Raw genomic sequence first — 27,087 nt, 5'->3', positions numbered from 1 at the left:
ATTATCGTTCCGAATATATCAGAAATCTCCGGAGGATAATAATAATAATAATATGCTTTCATATATGTTTATAAATATTACGATAATGACAAAAAAGATTAGCATTCATATATGTTTGTATTTTTTTTGTAACATCACGATCTTTTTTAATAATTATTATAAATTATAACAACTGGATATAGAATCCTAAGCATATGAAATAAAGTTAATTAAAGACAACTTAAATGTTAAAGACATTTAAAAAAAAAATCATAAAAGAAAGTGTTCGTCACTGCAAAATTAAACAAATTAGGAAACAAAAAAGAAAAGAAAAAGAATTAATCAAGATTCAAGACGTGAAGGGTTCAACGTGGTTGGGGAAATATTGGATCCCACGCAAAGGTCTCACACCAAGACCATAGCGGTGTCGAAAAGCATAATCTGCAATACCATTGTACTCGACCCTTCGAAACGTCTTTGTCATTGGATTGATATAAATGATGTCAAGATCAGACTGGAGCGCCGTCGTTGGTACGTAAATGAATTCACCATCACCAGTGACGCCTATTAGTCTGAACTTGTCTTTCAAACCCCGACCATAGTGTTTGAGAGGTAAAAAGATATGATTCACCCATTCGATTTTTTCTGCATCCTTCAAAACCCACACTGAAACACTATCACGAGCGGTACCAGCACTAACACATAGTAACCTTCCTTGATTAGATACCATCACCACAGGCCAATAATTATAAATGTCATCCCTTGGTAATTTCATTGCATCGTCAAACTTTTCAGACCTTACGTCGAACCTCATTATAACCCAATCACGACCAATTGTAGCTCGATAATATATAACACCATTGATGCATGTGCTGTTTCCATAATCTCCTGTGCGAGAACCAATCAAATGTCTGTGCTTGTAGTTGGTTTTGACCGTCCTCCATTGTTCTTGAGCTGATCCCAATGTTAAAACCCTACACTCGTCGTATTCTTGGTTATAATAATACGGCATGCACACTACTTTGTGTTTACCTTCGATAGGATCATACCCTAAAAAGACTGTTATATTCTTCCAGCTCTCGTTAGGTTTGGTTAAAGTTGTAAACTCTCTCTTAGTAGGGTTCCAGACTATAGGAGTTGCTCCTCTTTGTAAGGAGATCAAGCCATGGACTGACTCGTGTTTTATGGTGAAGGAACAATATTTTGGACAGGTGATATGGTAAAAATCACTGATAGGTTGAGAAGAGGAGTAGTAAAAAGAGTTAGGGTTCCTATTGTGTTGATAGAGCGAGAAAACAAAGAACCTGACACCAACTTTGAAGAAGAGTAGAAGATTTGGTCGAGTTTCAACCGGTGTGGTGAGATATGGATCGATGGTGAGTGTTGACCAAAGCTTCGAAACACAACCAAGCCTCACAACAGATTTCGTTGGCAGCCTTAAGAATATGTCCGAAATTAGGTCGAGAGGTAAGGATGGTAATGATATTGACGACGACGACGACGATGAAGATTTTGTTCTTTTGTTTCTCTTTCTTTGGATAGTTTCGAGCTTGTCTTTTGGTTCCTCCATATTATTTTTTTATTTTTTCTTTTTGTTGTGGAAAACGTAACCCTAGTTTACTATCGTTCCTCTATTTATATCTTTGGGGCGGCTATTAGCAAATTGGCATTGTAAACGCTTAATAAATAAAACAAAATAAAAGTTTAAAACAGATTTTAAGGATTTCTAATGAAGCCCAAAGTAAAATAACTCAAGTAATATATTTTTTCTTTTTTTTTTCATCTAGAAAATCACAAGTTATATTTTATTTTATTTTTCCTTTTTTGAATATAATCACAAATGATTAGTTTAGAATATAAAGTTATGGTAAGATTGAGGAGTGTTGTTTACCTGTCTGGTGGCTGAAACCTCAGCCCTTAAAGCCACACCTAAAACAAATTAAATAAAGTTGAGCAAAATAATTCTTCCAACGTGCTTTAAAAAAGCGTGTTAAATGTTCAAGAACGAATGTTAACAAAAACAAAGATTTGAGAATTGGATTTTACGTAAGTGTGTGTGCTTCTATCAAACTATATATAGACTTAAGTCCAATGAGACTTTCTTGTAAATGCATGATTAAATGTTTGCTGTCTCTCTAACTCTGATGAATTTTATAAATTACAATGATATATATAGCCATTTGTTTCATTTTGTTCTTTTTCCTCTTCTTCTTCTTCTTTATAACTCAACGAGACTATGGTCATATCCTTTTATGATTTTTGAATCTTTTTCTTTTATACGTATAAAAAAATGTATTATGTTGGCATAAGCCTTGATCTTGGAAGAAAATATAGGTTCATAAGGTGAACACATAAACACATATTGCATTAATTTCACTATGGAGTATATATATTTGTATTAACTAAAAATAGATTTGTATATAGTGAATAGGAGACGTTTATGAACACTAAAATGCTACATTGGATTTAAGGAATGAAAAAACATACAACTCAGCGTAGTCGTCAATCATCACATGATCATTAATTTAGAAATTTTGGTTTTAGAACAAAAAACAATCAAACATAAAGATCGTATTTAGTACACATTTTGATGTATATATACAGTAGTAACAATAAGTTTTCTTTATCTTTTTACATGTAATTAAGTCTTGACAAAGGATCATAAGATAAGCGCTGTTAATAAATGGACTCAAACGAAATAACATCGATTTGCATTATTTTACATTCAAAGAAATAAGGGTGTATAACAATGTCCACATTTTTTGATAAAAAAAAAAAAAAACAATGTCCACATTGATATTATTTTACATTAATACATATCAAACCGATTAAGATAGTGGAATCTGTCTTTGTAATCGATGGGATGAATGAAGTTGCTTGTTAATTTTTCTTTTTCTTTTAGTAGATGAATAAGTTAAAGAAGTGAGAGTTAATAATGACTCCACTAAACATTTTCACTTCTTGTTTTCAGCTATAAATAAACAGGTTTAGAAGTACTCTTTCAGAATATTCCACTTAAAAGAAATTATAATCATTTTTTTAAATAATTTTTTTTTTTTTGAAACATCAATGGCTAATGTTGAAGATACTCGTTTAGATGAGCTGGAACGTCAATGGACGCAGATGGAAGGTGAAATGAGGCAACTGGAAGATGACATTTCGAAGGAGGTCATTCCAGAGATCAAGAAGAAGGTCACAGAAGAGGTCAAGAAGAAGCTCGATGATAAGTTAAAGAAATGGGAGGAGCTTGCCGAGAATATGAAAGGAGTCATGAAGGCGATGGTGGAGTGATATTATGATATAGGTTAACTCTTACATCTCCATTGAAGCTCTCTTATAAATACTTAATTAAGATATTGATCCGTGTCTCTTTAAGAACTTGATGACGAGTGATATACAGATATATTAATTTTTAACTTTTTTCTTCAACTACTGTATCTAATAAGTCCAGCGAGACACTGATGGTTATATACTTATATATGTGGTTGGTTCTGCATTTGTTTAACTTCATTTCTCTATACACAATTAAATTCAATATTTTACCATGTTAATTAATAGAACTGATCCAACTATCTAGATTAGAATCATAAATGTATTATCAAACGAAATAATGTAGACTTTTGATCAGAACTAAGACACTAGTAAAAATGGCAACAGATTAATCTATTTAATTTTCTTGCAACTAAATTTTATTATTTTTCCTTCTTGATTCTTCACTTTTCTTGTTAGTGCTATCAAGTTGTGGACCTTGTGGTGGTAACCTCTTTTCCAAGCTAGATTTCTAAAAGAACAAAATAAAAAGTATTTTAGTTTTTCTTGTCAAGTCAGTATTTTCAAAAAATAAGAGTAATTTAGGAAGCCAAATTTTAAAGGTTAATTAGTACACGGTATACCAATTTGATAATGAGACCAATGGACATCTTGACCACTAACGAATGACTCAAACTTAGTTACTGTATATAATTTGAAACGAGTCCCAAATAAATATCTTGTAACTTTGCCAAAAAGGTGTATACCAAGTAAACTAAAAAGGAATATTTCATATATACATGTTGAGCTAGCTAGTACATGCATGTCCTACAATATAGTATTTAGAAAATAAATTATACTATTGGTTTTTTTAGATCCAACAATATTACTACGTACGTACGTGTAATATTGTAAATTTATTTTCCAAATACAATTATAATTATTGTTTATTAGTTTAACTAAATCTTAAAAAAAAACATATGAGGTTTATATTATTGGTTTTTGACATCCAGCTGTAATACACCGTAGATATCATACGTTCAATTTGGATGATACGTATAAAATTAGTGACATTTTGCTTTTTTTGGTTTATTTATTTTTTCACCATCACTGGTTTTAGGAATCATCTCTCAAATCATAGAACAAAAAATCTGCTAAGTAATTAGAAAAGCTAGTCAAAAGTTCTTCTCATCAAAACATGGTGGCTTGTGGTATGTCTTCTCTCCTTCTTGATTTTTCATGTTATGTCAGTTTAGTGCTTCGCCTTCTTCTTTTTGTGAGGGTTTTTTTCTTTTTTCTTTCTTTCTTATATATTCACAACACTCTTAATTAGGTGTATATTCACAGCTCTTTTATTCGTCTTACACATGAACGGAATATTCTGTTTTGTAAATGAATCATAGAAACTTCATATTAAGCTCTAAAACATATGCTTAAATGCGAGATATGTTATACTTTATTCTTCTCACACTTAATAACAAGACACGCTAGAACTAAACCTCTCTAAAGCTCAAAAACCTCGCAAGATTACGATTAGACGATGACGGGTCGAGAAAGGATGAACTATGTTAAAACTTGGGACACAAACTTCAAAGATTACGATTCAAAACAGAGAAAAAGAAAAAGATTAAGATTACATCAACTTTGTCATCTTGGTAGTCCCTCAGCCCAACAAGTATGATGTCACCGGCTGCGATCCAAACTTCTTGTGCAAGGCACCACGGATATGGCAGAGACGTTCACTCCCGTTAAGGAGACAACGATTAATGTTTTTGGAATTGACTATTGAATATTCCCACAACTTACAATATGCAGCTTCAACCGATTCATATAATTTTCTTTTTCTGTTCGGCTTTGATTATGATTATTTGCTTAGATAGAAACTTAATCGGACAGACATACCATACCATTGGTAAAGACTTGAGAGAGATTTTGTAGTTCATGATATTTCTACGGTCACTTAAATCAGTATTGCAAACATCGTTAAGTTAGATAATTAGTAGTAAAGAAAGCAATTTACATAGGCCAACACTGAACGCGTCCTAACACACTAACAAAACGAAAAGCCAACATACCAAACCTTAATATATGTACCCAAAAATGGTCTTCCTTGAACTCTTCTCTCTCCTTGGACTGCTCGCTCCCTTGGCTCTTATTTGGCAGAATACCAGTTCCGAGCACATTTTGCATCTACAGGTAAATCGACTGAGAGAATGTTCTTTCCGTTAAACGGTTTAGCCATACAGTCCACAACTATGTCCTTGGCGATATCAGCTGATTCCATTGGTCCTTCCAAGATTACTTCATCATGAATCTGTTTCCCAACAGAAGTCTTATCACTCAAGTTTCAAGCAAGTATAGCCCAAAAGGTTTTTTTTTTACAAATGATTAATTTAGAATATAAAGTTATGGTAAGATTGAAGAGTGTTGTTTACCTGTAAAAGCAATCTCCAACCAAGCTTCTTCAACTGTTGATTTTTCGATATTTCCAACATTGCACACATGGCAACATCAGCTGCACTTCCCTGTGATGCAGATGAACGATGCTTAAAGTTCAGATTGACGAATAGTAAATGATAAAATAAGAGAACAAAATGGAAACCTGCACTGGGGTGTTGATCGCTGCTCTTTGGATACGATTTCTGTGAGCACGTAACCGATATGTCGGGAATCTACGATCTCTTCCTAATAAAGTGCGTACATACCCAACTTCCATAGCTTCTTTCTTACGTTTTTCTTGCCATTCCCTTACTTCTTGTCTGTCATTGTACCAGAGATTGACTGTGTCTTGAGCTTCTTCTTTTGAGACCTTTAGATGGTAAAAAAAAAAAAGGCGTGGTCGCAGATTCATCACACATGAAAGCATGTTTATATCAACCACACAGATTCAAGAGTAATTTTGTATTACCTTCCAATCTTTAGAAAGCCCAATCGCAGTCTTCCCATATGCAATTGAAAAATTAAGCATCTTCGCTTTTCTTCTCTCTGACCCAAAGGCGTCCTGAGTATAAACATATTTGCAAACTGTTAAAAGAATCTGGGCACAGATTTCAAGTTCTTTGTGTCAACGATGGGCACTATACATTGTGCAGAGATGTCAACTATTTTCTTAGCTATTCAAACCACTTCATAATTGTCAGATAACAATCAAAATCCAGGATCTATGGCTCTTTTAAAATCCCAGTACTATTTTAAACAAGAACGCACCTTTAACAATGGCACAGGTGGCTTGTCTTCCCCAGGTTGTGGATGCCATTCAAGGATAACTTGGCCATTTTCTACAGCTTTACGAATATGCGGATACATATTCATGGCTGTCCTTGAGTGGAAATCTCCGCCTGCTTTGAAAGCTTCCATCATGCTTTTACAACCAGCAAGATGTGCCAGAATTCGAAGTTCCAGCTGAGGATAAAAAAGAATCACATTCAACGAGTGAACCAGTATAGTACCCTTACAAAAATTTCTACAACTACCACAGTATTGTATCTTCACCTGCCCATAATCAGCCACAATGAGTGTATTTCCAGGTGACGCTACAAAGGCCTTACGAATCTTGTACCGATCCTTCTCCAGAGCAGGTTGGTTCTAGACAGATAAGGAGAACTTTAGTAAGACATCGTAAAATGCAATTACAAGAGCATAAGTAGCATACTTACGATTGAAAAAAAAAAAAAAAACTTGACCATTTCAAATGAGTTACTGTACTAGCTCTTGGTAACACAACACATAATTTCATACCAAACTATTTCACTGTCAGCATATTTTCAACATGTAACAGTATAAAACAATTGAAGCTTAGCTACATAAAGACCCACAACTCGGATTAATCCATCATATTAGGTTCAGGTGATACCGATTTAAACAATATCAATAAACTTCTCAATTCATACCTGCAAATTTGGCCTTCTAGCTGACAAACGCCCAGTTTCTGTATTGATATTTAGGGAGCAATGGACGCGACCATCTTTGCCTGATACATTACTTCCCTGCCAAAAAGAAAACAATTCCATAAACATCAACCGGAAGGGGAAGGGATTAGCAGCTAAGGTGAAAAAAAACAATACCTGTAATGGAAGAATAAAATTTGAGATCAAAGAATCTATAGAACAAACTTCGCATAGTGAGGCAATAGCATGACATGCTTCCTTTCCCCTTTCACCACCTCCAAATCCAACATATGCTGTTCCATAAGCAGATGTGTCGGTTTCAACATCGATCTTTGACTTTTGTATATCTGAAGTTTGATCTAGTAGCTGAGTAGCAGCAGGCTCATTATCCTCAGCAATGTCTTCTAAAGAAATATCAGAGATGTCCTCCATAAAGTCATATTTAGCAGAAACTTTCCCAGCTAAGGCTTTCAAAGCATCCCCACTGATAGAAGGCCAGCCACTAGCAGTGAATGTTTCAGTTGACAGTGGGTTATCGCTAATTCTATGCAGTTTGATATTTCGGAACTTTGTCGCTGTTTTTTTTCCTTCTTCAATAATCTTATCAACATTGGGAACTTTGAATTTTTTTTCAACTGGAAGAACCTCACTATCCTCACTGTGAAAGAAATAAACAGAACTTAAAATTTATAAAGCTAAGCACTGGGAAACTAATCGTGTAATTCTTGTTAGTGACTTTATGGGAAGACGTGACCTATTGTATGCAGTTTTGGTTTGAGATAAGAAGGTTATAAGCCCAAATCTGTCATTAAGAAAGAACCTCTATATACCAAGAGATATGATTATTTTCCCTAATACTAACTTCAGTTTAACTAAGAAACCACACGTGCTAGAAATGTCACAAAAAAAGTAGGAGAAAGATACCTGTTAGAAATGCCACCAAAAAAGAGCTGACGCAACTGTGTGTCGCTACCAACATTCATATGCTTTGCGTCAGGGCAGTACTTAGAGGCCCAATTCCGAAATCTACTAACAGCAACTTGCTGCTCGGCTTTGGCTACTTTCTCTATTTCAGCAAGATACTCCCTATCTACAAGTATCCCTTCTGCTTCCATATTAACAAGAAGTTCACCAAAGGGTCGCCAAAACTCATGGTAAAAGTCTAACATCGTCCTCCCCGATATTGGCTTTCCATCAAGACGCCATTCCTTCAGTTGCAGTTTCTTTGACATGCTTTCATAAAGTTTTTGCGTGCTTATCGCATCCAAGGCAGAGTATGAAATCCAGGCCTCTCGATCTTCTCGCTGAAGCTCTTCAACAGGGGGAATGACGACAATCTTCCCTTCCGATCCATCTTTTTTCAGTTTTCTCTTGCCAAAAATAGTCTTCATCGAAATTTTACCAAGGAACTCTGCTTCCTCTTTCGTCTGTGTGGCCCCAAGAACTTCTGGGTCACTTGTAAGCGCTTCAAGTGAATAACCACCCTTTGTCTGTCGTGCAGAATCCCATAATCGTGCCATGTGCATAGTGTCGGCATGAAAACCAGAAATTTCAATTCCATGATTTTTAATGATGTGGCTATCGAAACTGTAGTTGTGCCAGACCTGAAACGATGAAAGCCAACCTATGAGGATTTCATTAAGGATAGCTAAAAAGTGTCCACGATAAAGAAAACAACAAGAAAGTGGAATAAGATTAAGAACGACACAGAAATGGAAATGTCACAGAACATGAAGAAAATATCAAGATGTAGTTCACATTAAGAAAAGGAAAGATTTGAAAACGTACTTTTCTGATGAACGAGTCTTCAAAATACGGTTTAAACTCCGCCAACACCTCTCTGCCATTTTCACCAAGAACATCAACCCAGATGCACGATTTTCCATTACCAAAATCTGCTTCTGGCCCACAGTAGATACTGAAACATATTAGTTCACCATGGTTGACAGGCGTTTCTTCCTTCACCTCAATCCCGGACACCTATAAGCATTGAATAATCAAAAAGAACGAAGCTGTGTAAGAAAAATCAGTTTATCAATTGTCTTAAACATTTCTGAGCTGTAAGGATGACAACTTAAATAGAAAAATGAAGCGCACCTCTGTATCGCAACAGTGGACAAGATTCCTATACTGATTCACAAGCTTAGCCACTGTATTCTTCGCAGTGGGAACATTATCAACAACAAGAACCTTGTCATAAATTTTCCTTAGATTTGTACGGACTTTTGAAGGTTCACTGCTTTTCTCTACTTTGGAAATGGTATTCCTATTCTCACAGCTGATTGTGGTACCAGAAGACTTCCCGCTTATATGAGGTCTCTGATTTTCCTCTCCTTTAGGATTTACACCAATATTTGCCCCAACCTCTAAACTCTTGCTTGGCAATGTCACAACAGGTCCGGATGGCCTAATGCCAATCGATTTTGTATTGAGTGTAGCAGTACTGTTACCTCTGGGATCGAAACCATAATCAATACTCTGAGAGGTTTCATAAGTGGGAGCATTAGATAAAACTGGGACAGAGCCATTGAAATAAGCACTGCCCTCGAGGTTTCCAGCAATTTGACCGTTTCTTTCTCTAACCTTCCTCGCTTCTTCTCTCCAAGCACTAACATTCCCAGGAACTTGAAGAGTATCAGCTACTTCCGACTGGTTAGCCACCTTGACAATCTTTGGAACCATTCTTACCTTGTTAGATTCGGATCGGAGTTCCCACTCTCCATTAAACACAACAGAAGATGACCGTTGATGACCCGGATGTTGAAACCCCTGACAAACTGTAGTAGTCGAATAACCGACATTTCCCTCTGCGGAAGCTACTACTGTCCTGAAGAAATTCATAAGCAGTCACAATCAGAGCTTGCTAAACAAAACCAACCAATCCCACAAGAACAAACAGAGCCTAGTAGAAAGCAGGTTAAACCCCGATACTCAAAAACAAAAATGAGCTTACAACAGGGAGCTTAGAACAGAGCAAAATTACTCGATAATCATGTAAAATTGAACATAGAGCAGAACAAATTAGTCAATAATCAAGTAACAAAACTGAGCCTAGAAACAGAGTAATCAAGTGTAGTAGTCTCGACGAACCCATTTACTAAAACTTGACATAGGAATTAAACAAAAAGAAAGTGCAGACCTTTGAAGGGTTCGACGGCAAGGGAAGAGGAAGGAAGGGACAGAAGAAGAGAAGCGAGAGGAACGAGAAAGGCAGGAAGAGGAAGGAGATAAGTGGCGAAGAAGAGGGTTATGGTGGGAGGTAAGAGAAACCCCCATGGCCATAAGAGAAGTTAATCGACCCAGCTTGAAAGAGAAGCAGCTCTCTCGTCGGAGACAAAAATATATACTTAGGGTTTATGGTGGCGAATTTTGTCGTTATCGCACAGAGCTTGCTTTGATTCAAGCAAGTGGGTCTCTCTCTGCCTGAGAAGGAAAGCTAGATTGTGGCCATCGCTTGAAGACGCAGAGTGTGTGAGCTTATTATTACCCAGCCTTAAACCCTTGTTTCTATTATTCTCGTCTTCTCTTTTTTTATAATTACGTTAATTAAACTAATAAAGCACACTATAACATAAGATAAAGTTAGCATTTTTCTATTGAAAAAAAAAAGAAGCAAATAGCTGGGTCTAATGACTTAGATTACATTAAACTTTGAATTTTTTTTTACATGAAACATTAAACTTTGAATTTAAACTAAAGATTTTGAGTAAATTATTCACCCTTATTTCACCCGCACGGTATCGGATGGTGGACACTTGGTGACAAAGAAAGCAAATTACTCCTACTCATAGTCATAGCCCATAGAAGTTGAAGCTGACGCCTTAAGAAGAAATAGAGATATATGGACTGTAACCTCGTTTTGTAAACTGGACTTTCACTCTTTAGCTTTCACTGATGCCCCAACATAGAAAAATAAAATGAGGAGTAAATTTGAATTCATCTTCTATATCAAAAATTGAATTCCTCTTCTATGAATTTTATTTTTTATCCATGAATAATCTTTAAATGCCAAATATTCAAATTGTTTCCAAGCGAATATAAATCAAGAAAACTAAAGATTTTGAATGAAATCGTGCCTCAACAAACAAGCAAACTAAACTACATATAGCTATAGCTTACACCGTTCTATTTTCAAGACGACCAACGATTTTGCGATAAACCAAATCTCTATATTAGTAAAAGAGGAGTACATTTGTACTTCCGGGTCGGGTTAAAACAAAAATTAAACCCGGATTTCTTATTTGGATAGTTAGCAAATGGATCAAACCAAAATTAGTGGATACATCCGGCGGTTTTAGCGTAGCATTAATGTTATTTAAAAATTAAATAAGTTTGCAAATATGGAAGTATATATATGGGATATAGTCGAAACTAAAGGATTTCTAAGAAGGCATGATTTTCAAGCTAATATCTCGGACATCTTCCCTAATTGTGTGCAATCTAATATTATGAATAATAGAAATGGAATATTCGAGGAATAAACTAAGACACACTAACCTAGATTCTTAAGTCCAAAAAATACTATACCTCTTCTTCATTCTTCGGCAGTAGTTATACATTCCTCTAAGATGGCAACCAATTCCTCCATTTACAGATTTAGCTTCATTCGAGTCCTTCAAGACCAGTTGGCGAGTACAAGTGAAGATTAATCATTCTTGGAGGCAATACAAAGTTTACGCCGTAGAAACCATTGACACATGATTATTGACATGATTTTAGTTGATTCATCTGTAGGTTATATATATATGCTGCATTTACTTTTGTATTTTCATGACTATTGTGTCACGAACTAACTTTTGCTCACTATTCGCAGGGTTCCAAGATTCATGCAACAGTAAAAAAAAGCAGCAAAATAAATTCTAAAAGATCTAAAATAAGATCTAAAAGTACCTTACATGCTCCATTGAATCAATTTCGGAAATGTAAACGATACTTCGTTCACTTCATCACCATCAACATAAAACAAACCGATATCGTTAATTTCTTTCATCTGACTTTCTTATTCTGTAAAAATAGAGAATCATAAACGAAAAAACTGATCTGGAAGATTAAAATATTGCAGACATTAATTTTTTATGGTAATAGACAAAAAAAAAAGAAAACAAAAAGAGATAAAATTGCAGGTGGGGTGAGACAACTTACGTTTGAATGTTTTTTTTTGTAACCTATATGTTTTTTAAAATAATAGATAAAAACTAGGTTCGGACCCGCGCTATAGCGCGGAGGAAATAATTACATATATATATAACTTTTAACGGATCAGAATATGTTACATTTTAATTTTGTTACAGTGCAGTCAGTTACGGTAAGTTATATATTTGTATAATAAGTTTAAATAAAATAATAAAGTAAAAAGCGAGTAAATAATTATATACTGAGTTTTGATACAATTAAGAACACGGTGAAAATTTAACAGCACGAAATAATATTTGTCGATAAATTATTTATTTTGACCATTTTGTAGTAAAAGTAGGAATATACGTAAAAAATTACATATTTACAATATATTTTTTGAAGGTCCAACCCGTATCATAATTCATTTGGTAAAAAACATTATTCGTAATTCGCTTTATCATTATAATTTTGGTTTTAACAAACTACCCGTGAACTATCTAAAATTTACATAGTTTGATATATAATATATTATATCAATAAAAATTATGCCTCCAAAATTACGTTTATGTCTTATAAAAAATATCTCAATATTTTAAATTCTAAAATTTTTATATATTTGAACCTTTTACTTATGATATTTTGAAACTATTTGAAATATTAAATATGCTCATGTAACAATGGTTTTAATATTGGTCATAATTATAATGATTTTAAACAATTGTCCAAAATATTTAACCGAGTGTAGTTGAGTATTATATGTCCGTTTTGAAAAATTCAAATTGCAACATATGCAAAAAAAGTTAAATTTTTATTAAATATTTATATTATATAGTATAATATCATAAATTAAAAATAATATCAAATAAAAGTGAGAGAAGAATAATATTTTTAAAATAGATTGTATTAAATAAGTTTGAGAAATATTAGTAAATCCTATCATTAGTTATGGAAATAATACAATTCTAAAATTAGATTTGAAAAGTATCTGGTGTATGTATTACAATTTTGGAAACCCATTAATCTATCCAACTTTAAAAGATACAATTACAAATTTCGGATAATTTTTTTAAACTGACCCGACCCGGAAGCACTTTTTGTACTTCTCTTTTACTAATATAGGGATTAAATATACAAACAAATATTACCTATGTTTGATTCGGGTGGGCTATTGTTTGTTATAAAAGGAAAGGCATGTAATGGATTTATGGATAATCTCAATTAATCAATTAACGATTATTAAATTAACTAAAAAAATAGTAACCAACATCATATATACCCATGCTATAAACTATGAAATCAAAACAATACAACACAAAAGAAAACATATATACTAAAAAAAAACAGTTAGCTTAGAAATCACAATTTCAAATCTAAACAATAGTAGTGTTAATATAATAATGCATTTCTACTCTATTTTTTTTCTTTTCTTCGACAAACATCTAAAGTCTAAATTCTATATAATACAATATATTTGTTCATATTTTTCAAATTCTTACTGTTTTTAATACATGCCCTTTTCCAAAATCTACATAAAACGTTACCTGCAACACCAACTCAATCGCTACATAATGTTATTTAAAAAATAAGAAACCATGAGAATTTTCCCCCACGATGTAGCGCGGATCACCATTACTCTTTCATTATGGGCAATAAATGTTTAAAATTATATTGTTTCTATAACTGTTGAGTATCGTTCCATAATTGTAGGTAACTATAATATAAATTTTGCAATTTGTAAAATCCTTATAAATATGTGATAATAAAGCATAACACATTTGTTAAGAAGCAAACCTTATCATCAATCTTATACTTTCCTATTAAAATTTTTATAAAAATTCAATCAAATGAAATATATTACATATTCCTTTAAAGCGCAAACTATAGAAAAATTTAAACTTCATATATAAAACCATTTAAAATGAAATTATTACGGAATATGAAAATGCTTTCTATACCATCAAAAAAGTAATCTCTTACATAGTACAAAAAGTAATCTCTTATATACGATCAAAATGCTTAAAATATGTTATAAGAAATTTTATATTTAGGTCATTTGTTTGTGAGTATACGAAACCTATTTTAAGGAACACAAAGTCACAATCAGATCAATAATGATTGCCATGTTCAAGGGATTAAGCTTTAATTTTAAACCAAAACTATATAATACAATATATTTGTTAAGTTTCCTCAATCTTTAACTATTACAAAAATGGTCAAATTGTACTATATAATACAATATATTTGTTAAACTTCCTCAATACCTAACTACTTTTTACATGCACCATTTAACAAAAAAAAACACTAAAACATCTAACAACAACATTAACAATCAATTTTTTTTATACCATTTACAGTAAAACGAAAAAAATAATAGCAACTTTTTTCCGCGCTGTAGCGCGGGTCCGATCCTAATTCAACCTTTTACGGGTTAGTCCTTCAAAATATACACGGTGAATTAATGTTTTGTATTACAAATGCATATTGGCTTTATGAAAGCAATCTTTCACGGGTTAATCCCTTCAAAATATATTGTGAGTTTTTAGTTTTTACGAATGTATATTTTTCTACAAATGTAATATACAATCTTTCACGAGTTGGTCCGTCCAAAATTTGATGTGAGTCTGAATGTATATTGTTTTTATTAATGAAATCTTTTATAGATTAGTCCATCAAAACATACACTATAAATGTGCAGATTTTATAAATGTAACCATTAATAATAGTTTATGTGTATTTTTATTTTTATTACAAATTATATAACATATCGATAGAATATTCCCCCGCGCTGTAGCGGGGATCCTATCCTAGTTAGAATTGATTACTTAACACATGACAAAACAAAAAATGATTTCTATGTACAAATAGTTTGTAACAAGAAAATTTTATTAAACAAGTATAATTCATGAATGGTATGAGGTTATACTAAAAACGCATTTGTCCCAGCCACAGTTCCACCAGTGTCCAGTAACGATTCAAATCATAAATCATTAACATGTAGATATCATGGGATACACCTTATTAACCTAATATAATTACACCATTTAAGGAGGGTTTGACAGATAAAATTACGCTTGTCATCACCTCACAAAATGCACTGGGCACGTAAAGATCTAAAACTAGCTAATATAGGGCATTATTACTCATGTTGACATGATTTGATAGCCATCTCTGAAAAGTAACATCATTGCATAATTTTATTATTAGAAGAACAAAATTGTGTTTACCTAGTCTCGAAGATTGTATATTCATTCTTAAAAAAAAAAGTTAAAAAAAAAAAGACACAAACCAATGTTTATTGTTTATTCTCTCTTTGTTCTGCCCATCCATCTTTCAACACTCTCTCACATTCTCCGTTTATTTAACTTTCAAAATCCCTAACTTTGCTTCTTCTTCTCCAACGTCTTCAAGAGATGAAGAACCCATCATCATCGTCATCATCACCCACTAAAATTGAGAATCTTCTCATTGAAGAGAGAGAAGAAGCCATGGTCTCTGAGAAAGGCCGTTGCTTTAGAAAAACCCATTTCCTTAAACCCTTTGTTTCCTCCATCCATGGCGCCTCTGTTGTCGAGCTTCCTCTTGGTGATCAGCGTCTCTCTGTTTCTCCTACGGAGCTTAAGAGCTTGCCTTCTCGGGTTTGCTTCACTGGGTTTTGGTCTGCAGAGCCTCATTTCGTATCTTGGCTTGAAAAAATGGAAGCTTTACACGCACCTACCTGGAGAAAAGCTCGGATTTATGAAGCAATCAAGGCATCCACTTACAATATCAGTAAAAACCCGTCTTTGGTTCTCTCCATTGCTAAGAAATGGTGTCCTGAAACCAAAACTTTTGTCTTTCCTTGGGGTGAAGCAACGATTACGTTAGAGGATGTAATGGTGCTTTTAGGGTTTTCTGTTTTGGGATCTCCGATCTTTGCCCCTTTAGAAAGCTCGGAGATGAGAGATTCTGTTGAGAAACTGAAGAAAGTTAGACGAGAGAATCTAAATACGAATAACCGTGTGAGTGAAGGATCATGGATTTCTAGCTTCTTAGGTAGAGGTGATCAACTTGAGCATGAAGCTTTTCTTGCATTGTGGCTTTCCCTTTTCGTTTTTCCAGATAAGTTTCGTCGTTCTGTCTCTAGAAAGAATCTCCCAGTTGCTGTTCGTTTAGCTAGAGGTGAAAGGATTGCTCTTGCTCCTACTGTTCTAGCAATACTATACAAAGATTTGGGGGAAATTTCGAGAGATAAGTCCACTAAAAAACTTTATTTCAAGTCTCTGTTTAAGTTAGTTCAAGTTTGGACATGGGAGAGATTCAAGAACTTGAGACCAGAAGCTAAAGAGATACCTATAGGAGAGCCAAGGATTTCTCAGTGGCATGGTCTGCAACAGAAAACTAAGGATGTGAGACTGTTTTTTGATGATTTTGAGTGGCGTCCTTATACAAAAGCGTTGAATAATTGGAATCCTCTTCGGTTTTATGTTGAAGAATATATGTGGGTGACTGTTGATGACAAACTTGAAGAGGAGTTTGTTTCCTTTGCTCGTTGTGTGAGGAATTCTAAGCTTGTTGGGATTGGTTTTGTAGAGGATTACTATCCTAATCGTGTTGCAATGCAATTCGGGCTGGCTCAAGATCTTCCTGGTTTGGTTACTTATCACAGAAACGTCACTAAAAAGGATGCATGGGATGATTACAACAAGTCTCTTGATGGTTTAAAGTTGTACATGCCTTCTCGTCTCTCTACAACTTCTGTTACTGTGAGATACCAAGACTGGTGGCTGAAATCAGTTTCAGGGTCTCTTATTTCCTCAGATTCAACTGAAACTTTTAATTTAAGTAATACAATTGATGATGATGATGATAATGTATCTCATAAGGTACTTCCATTGAGTCAAGTGCTTCAGAAGCTGGGAATGGGGTTTCCTGCAAATCTCAGAAGATGTAGGATGCGTATAAAAGCTAAGCATCGAAGGTGTAAGATAGAGGAGGACAAGATTGGTGATGGTTATGGTGATGAATCAGCTTCAACAGAACTGCCACTTAGTCGTTTGTTTCAGAAGGAGTTAGGGAAGAAGAAAATTGAGCATTTGGGAAACAAGAGATGCAAGCGAGATCGTGCTGATGATGTGAAGTCTAATGATAACATTACTATTGCTCAGAGTATCATTAAATCTGGAGAAAAAATTGGAGGAAATACTTTTGGAAAAAGAAGTAAACTTGAGGAGGATGACAGCGATTCAAGGATTTATGAGAAGCTTGCTTTTGGTGATAATGAAACTATACCACCACCAGAAATAGAGCAAAGGGATGAAAAGGCTTATGAAACTGGAAGCAAATCTGGGAAGAATTTGATTCTCAGCTCATTTGATGGTACGTCTTCTTCAGATCCTCCTGATGAGTCTAACATTAACATTGTTGTAGGGGATGGAAGGGAGGGACAAAACAGTTTGTTTCATGATAATGCCCTTAGAAGTGAAGAAACTATGAAATCCAATGAGGATTTTGAAAAGAGAAATGATGGTTTAGGTGAGGGTAATGGTGGTAATGAGTCCTACGACAAGAGATTCCACAAGCTAAAGGTGTTGGCAGCATCGATAGAAGAGCGTATTATTAAGGCACAAAAAGACTTGGCATCGTTGATAGAAGAGAGAGCTTTAAAACAGAGAAAAATAACATCAGCTCATTTTCATGCAAGTAGACTATAAAGACCAAGCTCATGGCACCAGTGTGGTCTTTTGACTTCATTATCTTTTGAAGACTATCTTGATGTAAGTATTTTAACGGCATCTTTTGAAGACTATCTGAAGACTATCCTGATGTAAGTATTTCAACTGTATCTTAAGAAGACTATCTTGATGTAAGTATTTCAACTGTATCTTTTGAAGACTATCTTGATGTATGTATTTCAACTGGATATTTTGAACTGATCAGTTATGAGCCAATAGCTTTTTGGCATGTTGCATATCAAATATATAACCTCCTTTTGGTTACATGGAGCGTAAATGGAACAGTCTAATATCACCACGTGAAATCTATAAACAAGAAAGCTAATATGTTTTAGAGACATAAAAGCATTAGTCACCTAAGGATCAACCTTAAAAGGCATAGATCACCACATACATATATCTAAATCGAAATCTTCATGTACCTTATTTCATGAGTGGAAAAGATCATATATGTTATTCTATCGAAAACAATAGCGCATTATCTACACCATCGTTTTAATTTAATTAAGGAACTTGCTCGTATGCCATAAAAAGCAACTGTTCCGTACAGTTTCTTGAACAAAAGGTGTCATCTTTTTATGTCCATTCATAGTAACTGATCCGCCAAGTCTCCGTCTTTGACATTCAAAATCCCTAAGTTTTGCTGTTTCTGAATCCTTCGCTTCTTCATCGTCTTGAGAGATGAAGAACACATTGCCATCTTCACTCACCGAGAATGAGAATCTTCTCATTGAAGAGAGAGAGGAAGTCATGGTTTCTTCTAATAAAGCTTGTTGCTTGAGCAAAACCCATTTGCTTGAGCTTCCCCGTCGTAGTCAACGTCTCTCTGTTTCATCTTCGCGGATATCCTTCTCTGGGGTTAGGTTTGCACAGCCTCTTTTTATTTCTTGGCTTGAAAAGTTGGAAGCTTTGCACGATGTGTGAGGAGTTCTAAGCTTGTTGGTATGGGTTTTCTAGAGGATTATTATCCTAATCGTGTCGCAATGCAATTCGGGCTGGCGCAAGATCTCCCTGGTTTGGTTGCTCATCAGAGCAACGAACCTACAGGAAATGCAGCATGGGATGATTACAATAAGTGTCTTGATGGTTTAAAGCTTTACATGACTTCTCGTCTCTTTAAAAGTTCTGTTACTGTGAGATACCAAGACTGGTGGCTGAAATCAGTTTCAGAGTTTTTAGGTTCTGAAGAGATGCAGAAGGAGTCAACTGAAACTTTTAATGCAAGGAATACATTTGGTAAATATGATGATGGTGATATTGATGTAGCTCTCAAGGTATTGCCTTTGAGTCAAATGGTTCTGAAGTTGCAAGAAGGTTTTACTGTAAAACGTAGAAGATCTAGGATGCGCAGGTTGGCATAGATATATAAGATAGGTGCGTTGGTGAACAGTCTTGTGTCTTCAGGTTTGAAGATGATCAACAACAAGACCAGTGGGGATTTGACAAACAAGAGAAGCAGTTACAAATCTGTGCACATGAAAACAGCTTGTGAAGATGGTGATGAGAGTTCTATGGATGAAGAAGATGTTAACATGACCATTGCTCAAATCATCGAATGTGGGAAGAAGTATAGTGATGCAGATAAACCTGGAGGGGATGCTTCTGAATCACTCCGAAAAAGAAGTAGAAGATATCAGGTGGTGGACAGTGATGATGATTTGGAGCCTTGTCAATATAATGCTTCGAGAAAACTAGAACACAGGAGTGAAGAGGATGACGAAACTGCAAAACAACCAGAAAAGACAAGGCAAAGATGTGATGATGTAATTGGAAGTAATGCAGAGAAGAAGACTATGATTGATGATAAAACGAAAGAAGCAGAGTGTTGGATCCACAAAACTAGAGAAGCGCAGAGATGCATTGAAAAACTTGGCAGTCAAGTTGAGACTGAAGAAAGGTTGATAAAAGATTGAGCCAGAGAAAGGTTGCAATAAAGGAGATAGAAGTGAAGCTTGAGGCACGTATTATCAAGCTGGAGAAGAGCTTGGCTAAGATTAGAAAATGGAAAACCAGACCAAATATGCAGTTTCTGACCAGCTAGTTATGCCATTTGATCTGAAACTTTTCACCACATTCATTTGATAAAACAACAAATGTCTCACATTTGATAAAACACAATTAGTTATATGGGAGATGAAACTAGTAATGAACCAGAGGAAAACAAAATTGGTCATGTAGTAAACCGAAAGAAAGCAAAATTGATCCTCTATAGCACATAGAATAATTTACTTGAAACAAAGATGCATAAGACAAGTATTAACTTTTTGCATATGAAATCGGTTATGGAAATTAACAATTATAAGATTAGACTGATTATGAAAGTTGGCTCGGTTATGGAAGTTGGCATTTATAAGATAATTAAGGGTACCCGTGATAATCGTAATGTGACTGTTAAACAATTACCTCTATCAGATACATGGTATCTTTGAGATTGCAAAAAATGAGAGAAAAATATATCATGCCTGTGAATATGATTCGAGCAATACTATGCGAGCCTCTTTGGTTGCGATGTCTCTAATAGTTTCATTTATGGTTGTCTTCAGCGATAAGAATTCAGTTTAGGTGACTTAGGTGTCATTTGGTTTACCCGATTTCACCCTAGTAGCGGACGTTTGCGATTGTTAATTATTAATACCAGAAAACCCTCTACGCTGCTTTGGATCGCTCGAACTCGCTGGATTTCAAAAATTCCTTCCCGCAGCGTTTACGGTTGCGGTTGGTTTTAAAAAGGAAATTATCTAAACAAAAATATATATTATCAAGTCTTAAATATATTCACACTAATTCTCAAACAAAAATCATTCTCTAAATTTATGTTTCCAATATTTTTAATTTTTTGTTTTTCACTATAAAAAAATAAAGTGGCTTTAAAGGCTTTAAAAAAAATAAAAGTAAAAAAATCTTGATTGGCAAAAATATAGCTGTTAAGACTTTAAAATTATTTTAAAGCCTTAAAAGTCACAACCAATCGGCCCCTTAAATAATTATTTAGAATTTATATATAGTAGTTATTTATGTTTTATTCTTATTAATCATGTTTAATTTTTTTATATTTTTCATAAATATATTCTACTAAAAAAATTATTTGATTTAATATAATTATTTATCAATAATTATTAAGTAATAAGGCTTTTTATTATTTATCAATCATATTCATTTTTCAATATATTATTAAGTACTTAAAATATTTATTAAGTAATAAGGCTTTTATTAGTTAAATAATTATTAATCATTAAAATATTCATTTTCAATATATTTTACCATAATATAGATTTGGGGATATTTATACATTTTTAATTACATATATATTTATTTTTTTTGTTTTTATTTAATCGTTATTGCTTATGATGGTCAACCAGTCATAAAATTCCCGCAAACACACCCATTTTTAAACGCTAAACCAGTCGCTCACAACGCATAATAACGCTTGAAACCGCAACCGTCCGCTTCAACAAACTCCAGAAACCGCAACCGTAACCGCTGTGTTTAAACCAGTCAGACCCTTAATCAATTTGCGTTCAATTAAAGAAAGCAATAAAGGATATCTCTATTTTGATCACACAAAAAAAAGATATCTCCATGAAAATCAAAAATATTTTTTGAAGAAGTTTAATAAAGAAAATTAGTTGTGGGAAAGTACTAGGCCTTCAATTCTCTTCAGTTGTTTAATCATAAACTTAGTTGCTAGTGTGCAAATTTGTATGACTATAAACTAGATAGCTTTTTCATAATTTCCATAACGTTGAAAAGGTATCACTATTATTCTATTCCAAAATAATAAAATATTAGAAAATTCTTATAAACATAAAACTTGGATAAAATGAACATTATAATGAAATTTATCCAAATTATCTATTGGATCATAAATATTAAAAGTAATGATGCTGAGTATATTAAAAAATATATTAGGAAGGTTACTATACTCTTTTAAACTCTATTCTTTGAATCATTTAAATTAGCATAAGTTTAAATTTATTGTACAAAAAATTTTGTTGAATAAATTTTATATTCATTAAAAAGAACATATATTACACAACAATATTTGAGAAAAGAAAGAAATAAGGAAATTTATTTAATCAATTATTAGAATAATTTACTTTATTAAAAGAAAGAACTAATTAAGAAATAGTCAGAAATCTAACTTTGAAAATATTCATCTATATTTTCACTATTATCACAACAAGAAAAATGCCAATTTCCGATGATGGTATTAGGCTTATTAGGTTGCAAGTCATATATGTCTGTTTTGGCGGTGATTCTATCTGATTGAAGGATTCAGCAACAACTGCAGTTATATATCTTACTATGATGTTGATTACCAAATACTGAAATAAACCAATTAGTATTCCCTACAAACCCTCTGGTGCGATGGTCGGTACGAAGAAGATGATAATCTAGATTTTCACTATTGTCTAATTCTTATTTGGAGAATATTATTAGTTTTAGTGAAGTTTTAAGATGCTTAACGTATCAGTGACCTAATATAAAACTTCCTTTAAGTGATAACACGATCTATTTGGTTAGAGAGAGAACTTTCACTAGGTTAAAGCACATCTAAATTTTCTGTTTTTTTGGGCATTTTTATTTTACTGTAATAATTTTAGTTTAAATTCTATTACAAATGTATTTGATATCTTACACTACTTCTCAATTCTTGTGATCGTTGGTATGCTGAAATCTAACATCACTCTCTAATCCAAGCCATATGCTAAATGGGTTAAGTTAATTCATTATCCATTAAACATTACGCGGGTGTATTCAAAATAGATTCAATAACACTAAATTTCGTGAGATTTTTTAAAATTCATGTTTGAATAAAATAAGATTTATAAATTCTACACAAATCTCTTAAAATTCTATTCTAAATACACCCCCTAAATCTATATAGGTATGGGTTAATTTGTTTGGTTTAACCACCTTGACATCCTTACTTTTAAATTTTTTGTCCTTTATCGGTTTAGAGTTTATAAACATTTCAACCTCAAATCTTCATTATTAGTCTTGACTCTTTCCAAGTCAACTTTATGATCTGAGTTAGAAATTAATTCGTATGGTATATAGTCTACTATCATATTTCCAAAATACATAAGAAAATTACTGAATTTAAAAGAATCAATGAATAGAAAAAAAATATGTATATTTAATTTTTTTTTGACAAATTCCATTAAATATATCTTTGTTTTCTACTGTATTGAGTTTTTAATCAAATCACATTGTCACTAAAACCATTTTAATGTTGAATAACACTAGCATTTTTAAAAATTTTAAACTAATAAATTGATGAATAACAGTGAAAGTTTAAAGGAATCTATAAAAACACACAATTAATTTTCCCATTAAATAACACGTCATGTATATTGATTTTCAAATTTAATTAAAAGTATGTGTTCGATATCCCCTAAAACCAAACCTAATCATAATTCAACTACTGTATATTCAAAAATTGGTAATATCAGTTATTTCATGGATACTTATCATCAAAATGACCTTTGAGAATGTTGATTTTGAGTTGGGAACAAAAATCAAATTTGTCTCGAACTATTCGTGTAAATTGATTCGTCGCCAATAAATTTGAGTTTAAATAGTTTTGATCCAAAATAAAAGAAAAACTATACACACATACAATACTGTATGTTGTTTTTGATAATGTACAGTCAGCATTTTAATTTAACGTGAAGGAGGAACTCATTAAAGAATGGGACTTGCTTTGCTTTTTGCCATAAAAAGGAAACTGTTGCGTTCAGTCTCGACCATTTTACTCTGTCCATCTTCAACAAAAATGCCATCTTTTTCCTTCTTCTTAAAGCCTCGTTTTTTTTTTTTTTTTTTTTTTTCTTCTTTCAAAATCCCTAGCTTTGCTTCTTCTCCATCATCACCATCTATAGAGATGGATAAGGCATCTCCCTCATCAGCCGCTGAGAATCTTCTCATTGAAGAGAGAGAAGAAGTCATGGTTACTAAGAAAGGTCGTTGCTTGAGAAAAACCCATTTCTTAAAACCTTTTGTTACCTCCACCAAAGATGGCTCTGTGTCCGAGCTTCCTCGTCGTGACTACCAACAACGTCCCTCTTCTGATTTTTCTTTGGAGCTAAAGCGCTTCTCTTCACAGATTTCCTTCTCTGGGTTTTGGTTTGCAGAGGGTCCTTTCTTATCTTGGGTTGAAAAGATGGAAGCTTTACACGCACCCACTTGGAGAAAAGCTGGGATTTTTGACGCAATCAAGGCATCTACTTACAATATCTCCAGAAACACGGCTTTGCTTCTCTCTGTTACTGAGAAATGGTGTCCTGAAACCAAATCTTTTGTCTTTCCTTGGGGTGAAGCAACGATTACGTTAGAGGATGTGATGGTGCTTTTAGGGTTTTCTGTTTTGGGCTCTCCGATCTTTGCCCCTTTAGAAAGCTCGGAGATGAGAGATGCCGTAGAGAAACTGGATAAAGCAATATCTGAGACTAAATGCAGCGGTAACTATGTGAGGGTAAGTTCATGGATTTCGAGATTTTCAGGTAGAGGTGGTCAGATGGAGCATGAAGCTTTTCTGGTTTCGTGGCTTTCGCTTTTTGTATTTCCTGGTACAGCTCGTCGTGGTATTTCCAAGTATGTTACACCAATCGCTGTTCGTTTAGCTAGAGGTGAAAGGATTGCTCTTGCCCCTGTTGTTCTCGCTAGCCTCTACAGAGATTTGGGTCGAATCTGTGATTTTTCTAGAGAAAAATGTGCTGACAAAATTAACTTCAAGTCTCTGTTTAAGTTAGTACAAGTTTGGACATGGGAGAGATTCAGAAACACAAGACCAAAAGCTAGAGAGATACCCAAAGGTGGACCTAGGATAGCTCAGTGGGGCGCTCTGCCACAAAGAAATAAAATGAGATTGAGTTTTGATGATTTTGAGTGGCGTCCTTACACTAAACCGCTAAAGAACTGGAACCCACTCCGGTTTTACCTTGAGGATGCTATGTGGGTGACTGTTGATGACAATGTGGATGATGAGTTTGCTTCTTTTGCTAGATGTGTGACAGTTTCTCAGCTTGTTGGAGATGGTTTTTTAGAGGATTACTTCCCCAATAGAGTGGCGATGCAGTTCGGTTTGGCTCAAGCTCTTCCTGCTTTGGTTTCTCGTCACAGAAACTGTACAGAAAAGGAGGCTTGGAATGATTACAGTAAGTCACTTGATGGTTTAAAGCTCTACATGCCTTGTCGCCTTGACCGAGGTTCTGTCACTGCAAGATACCGAGTCTGGTGGCTGAATTCAGTTTCAAAGTTTTTGGGTTCTGCAGAAATGCAGAAAGAAACAAGTGAAACTTTTACTGCAAGGAATAAATCTGATCATGATGATGATGATGATGATGATGGTGATATTGGTGCATCTCCCAAGGTACTGCCTTTGAGTCATGTGGTTCAGAAATTGGAAGAAGGCTTGTCTGCAAAACGCAAAATATCTAGAATGCATAGGTTAGTAAAGCAGGATAAGATAGGAGGGTTGGCAAACGGTCGTGTATCATCAGGTCGGAAGATGAACAAGAAAAAGGAGGATTTTACAAATAAGAGAAGCATTAACAAGCCAGTGCAGCTGAAGCGAGCTCATGAGGATGATGATGAGAGTTCTATGGATGATGAAGATGATAACATAACTATTGATGCATCTCCCAAGGTACTGCCTTTCAGTCATATGGTTCAGAAATTGGAAGAAGGTTTTTCCTCAAAACGCAGAAGATCTAGGATGCATAGATTAGTAAAGCAAGATAAGATAGGAGGGTTGGTAAACAGTCGTGTATCATCTGGTTGGAAGATGAACAAGACAAGTGAGGATTTTACAAATAAGAGAAGCATTAACAAGCCAGTGCATCTGAAGCAAAGCATTTACAAGCCAGTGCAGCTGAAGAAAAGCATCTACAAGCCAGTGCAGCTGCCACAAAGCATTTACAAGCCAGTGCAGCTGAAGCAAAGCATTTACAAGCCAGTGAATTTGCCGCAAAGCATTTACAAGCCAGTGCAGCTGAAGCAAAGCATGTACAAGCCAGTGCAGCTGCCACAAAACATTTACAAGCCAGTACAGCTGCCGCAAAGCATTTACAAGCCAGTGCAGCTGAAGCAAAGCATTTACAAGCCAGTGCAGATGAAGCGAGCTAACGAGGATGATAATGAGAGTTCTATGGATGAAGAAGATGATAACATAACTATTGCTCGAAGGATCGGATCTAGAAAGAAGTATAGTAGTGATGCAGAGAATAATGTCGGAGATGCTTCTCAAACACTTGGAAAAAGAACTAGAAGATATCTGGCAGTGGACAGCGATGATGATTCAGAGCCTTTTAAAAAGCATGCGTCGATTGAAGTAGAGCAAAGGAGGGAAAAGGATGATGAAACTGCAAGCAAATCACAGACGAAAAGGGAGATTCTTAATGATTTTGAGGTTGACGTGATTGGAAATACTGCAGAGAAGAAGAGTATAATCGATGGTGAGCAACATAATGGATCTGTTGTGCAAGGCATTGGAAGAGATGGGACGAAAAAATCAGAGTGCTTGGTCCAAGAAGACGGAGAAAAACAGAGGTGCAATGAGAAGTTGTGCAGTGAAGTTAAGAAAGAAGAAGAGCTTGATGAAAGACTGAAACAGAGAAAGCTTGCAGTAAAAGAGATAGCACTGAAGCTTGAGGCACGTATTGCTGAGATGGAGAAGACTTTGGCGATGATTACAGTGTGGAAAACCAGAGGAAACCAGACTAAAAATGGAGTTTCTGCTTAGTTAACAAAACAGCAAATTGTCACACATATCACAATATTTGAGTGTGATTGTCTTTTGCCCATTTTTACTTTTGCATTTGAGAGAACTTACCAGAAACAAATATTTATGGTGTTGTTAGTATTAGAAAGACATATCAAATAGAGGAAACATTACCTTTGCTTTTGAATTAGACACTGTAAAACTTCGAGTGTTCACAAACATAATCTAAATAGAAGTTAGTCTTTGATAATTATCGTTTGGTTTGATTTGAATCATTGATTAAAGTCTCAGGTTTAAGTCTTATTTGATTTGAGAATTTCATTTTCATTTTCTATAAATGCCGCCCATGCTTTAGAAAGCAACTCTTTTTAAAAATGCCATTTTTCTTTTACAGGTTGTAAATACCATTTAAGTATCAATC

General features: G+C 34.2%; 5 protein-coding genes across 5 annotated transcripts; 3 read left to right on the top strand and 2 right to left on the bottom strand.

Moving 5' to 3' along the window:
• Positions 1 to 328: 328 nt before the first annotated feature.
• LOC17897687 (putative F-box protein At1g47730) lies at positions 329 to 1,486 on the bottom strand (the record flags this gene model as incomplete). Its single annotated transcript, XM_006304806.2, has 1 exon — positions 329 to 1,486. A coding segment is annotated over one exon (1,158 nt), but the record flags the coding sequence as incomplete, so codon positions are not given.
• A 3,662-nt stretch (positions 1,487 to 5,148) lies between these two features.
• Positions 5,149 to 10,596, bottom strand: LOC17898393 (DNA polymerase I A, chloroplastic/mitochondrial). The gene is made up of 12 exons (XM_006306587.2): positions 10,255 to 10,596; positions 9,213 to 9,942; positions 8,904 to 9,095; positions 8,040 to 8,719; positions 7,293 to 7,773; positions 7,119 to 7,214; positions 6,721 to 6,813; positions 6,436 to 6,630; positions 6,137 to 6,229; positions 5,831 to 6,037; positions 5,664 to 5,753; positions 5,149 to 5,542 (listed from the first exon to the last, which is right to left on the bottom strand). Exons 1-12 carry the CDS (start codon positions 10,395 to 10,397, stop codon positions 5,381 to 5,383), a joined length of 3,162 nt encoding a protein of 1,053 aa, XP_006306649.1. The 5' UTR covers positions 10,398 to 10,596; the 3' UTR covers positions 5,149 to 5,380.
• Positions 10,597 to 15,557: 4,961 nt separating this feature from the next.
• Positions 15,558 to 18,157, top strand: LOC17898292. The gene has a single exon (XM_006303143.2). It carries the CDS (start codon positions 15,641 to 15,643, stop codon positions 17,918 to 17,920), a length of 2,280 nt encoding a protein of 759 aa, XP_006303205.1. The 5' UTR covers positions 15,558 to 15,640; the 3' UTR covers positions 17,921 to 18,157.
• A 767-nt stretch (positions 18,158 to 18,924) lies between these two features.
• Positions 18,925 to 19,854, top strand: LOC111832447. The gene is made up of 2 exons (XM_023788771.1): positions 18,925 to 19,255; positions 19,346 to 19,854. The coding sequence occupies exons 1-2, from the start codon at positions 18,925 to 18,927 to the stop codon at positions 19,852 to 19,854; spliced, it is 840 nt and encodes a 279-aa protein (XP_023644539.1).
• Positions 19,855 to 23,762: 3,908 nt separating this feature from the next.
• Positions 23,763 to 26,856, top strand: LOC17900600. Its single transcript, XM_006306216.2, has one exon. It carries the CDS (start codon positions 23,829 to 23,831, stop codon positions 26,685 to 26,687), a length of 2,859 nt encoding a protein of 952 aa, XP_006306278.1. The 5' UTR covers positions 23,763 to 23,828; the 3' UTR covers positions 26,688 to 26,856.
• The last annotated feature ends 231 nt before the right edge of the window (positions 26,857 to 27,087 follow it).

This window comes from Capsella rubella, unplaced genomic scaffold (genome assembly GCF_000375325.1).
Source record: "Capsella rubella cultivar Monte Gargano unplaced genomic scaffold, Caprub1_0 scaffold_1, whole genome shotgun sequence".
Lineage (NCBI taxonomy): Eukaryota > Viridiplantae > Streptophyta > Magnoliopsida > Brassicales > Brassicaceae > Capsella > Capsella rubella.
This window is presented reverse-complemented; position numbering and strand designations above follow the sequence as displayed.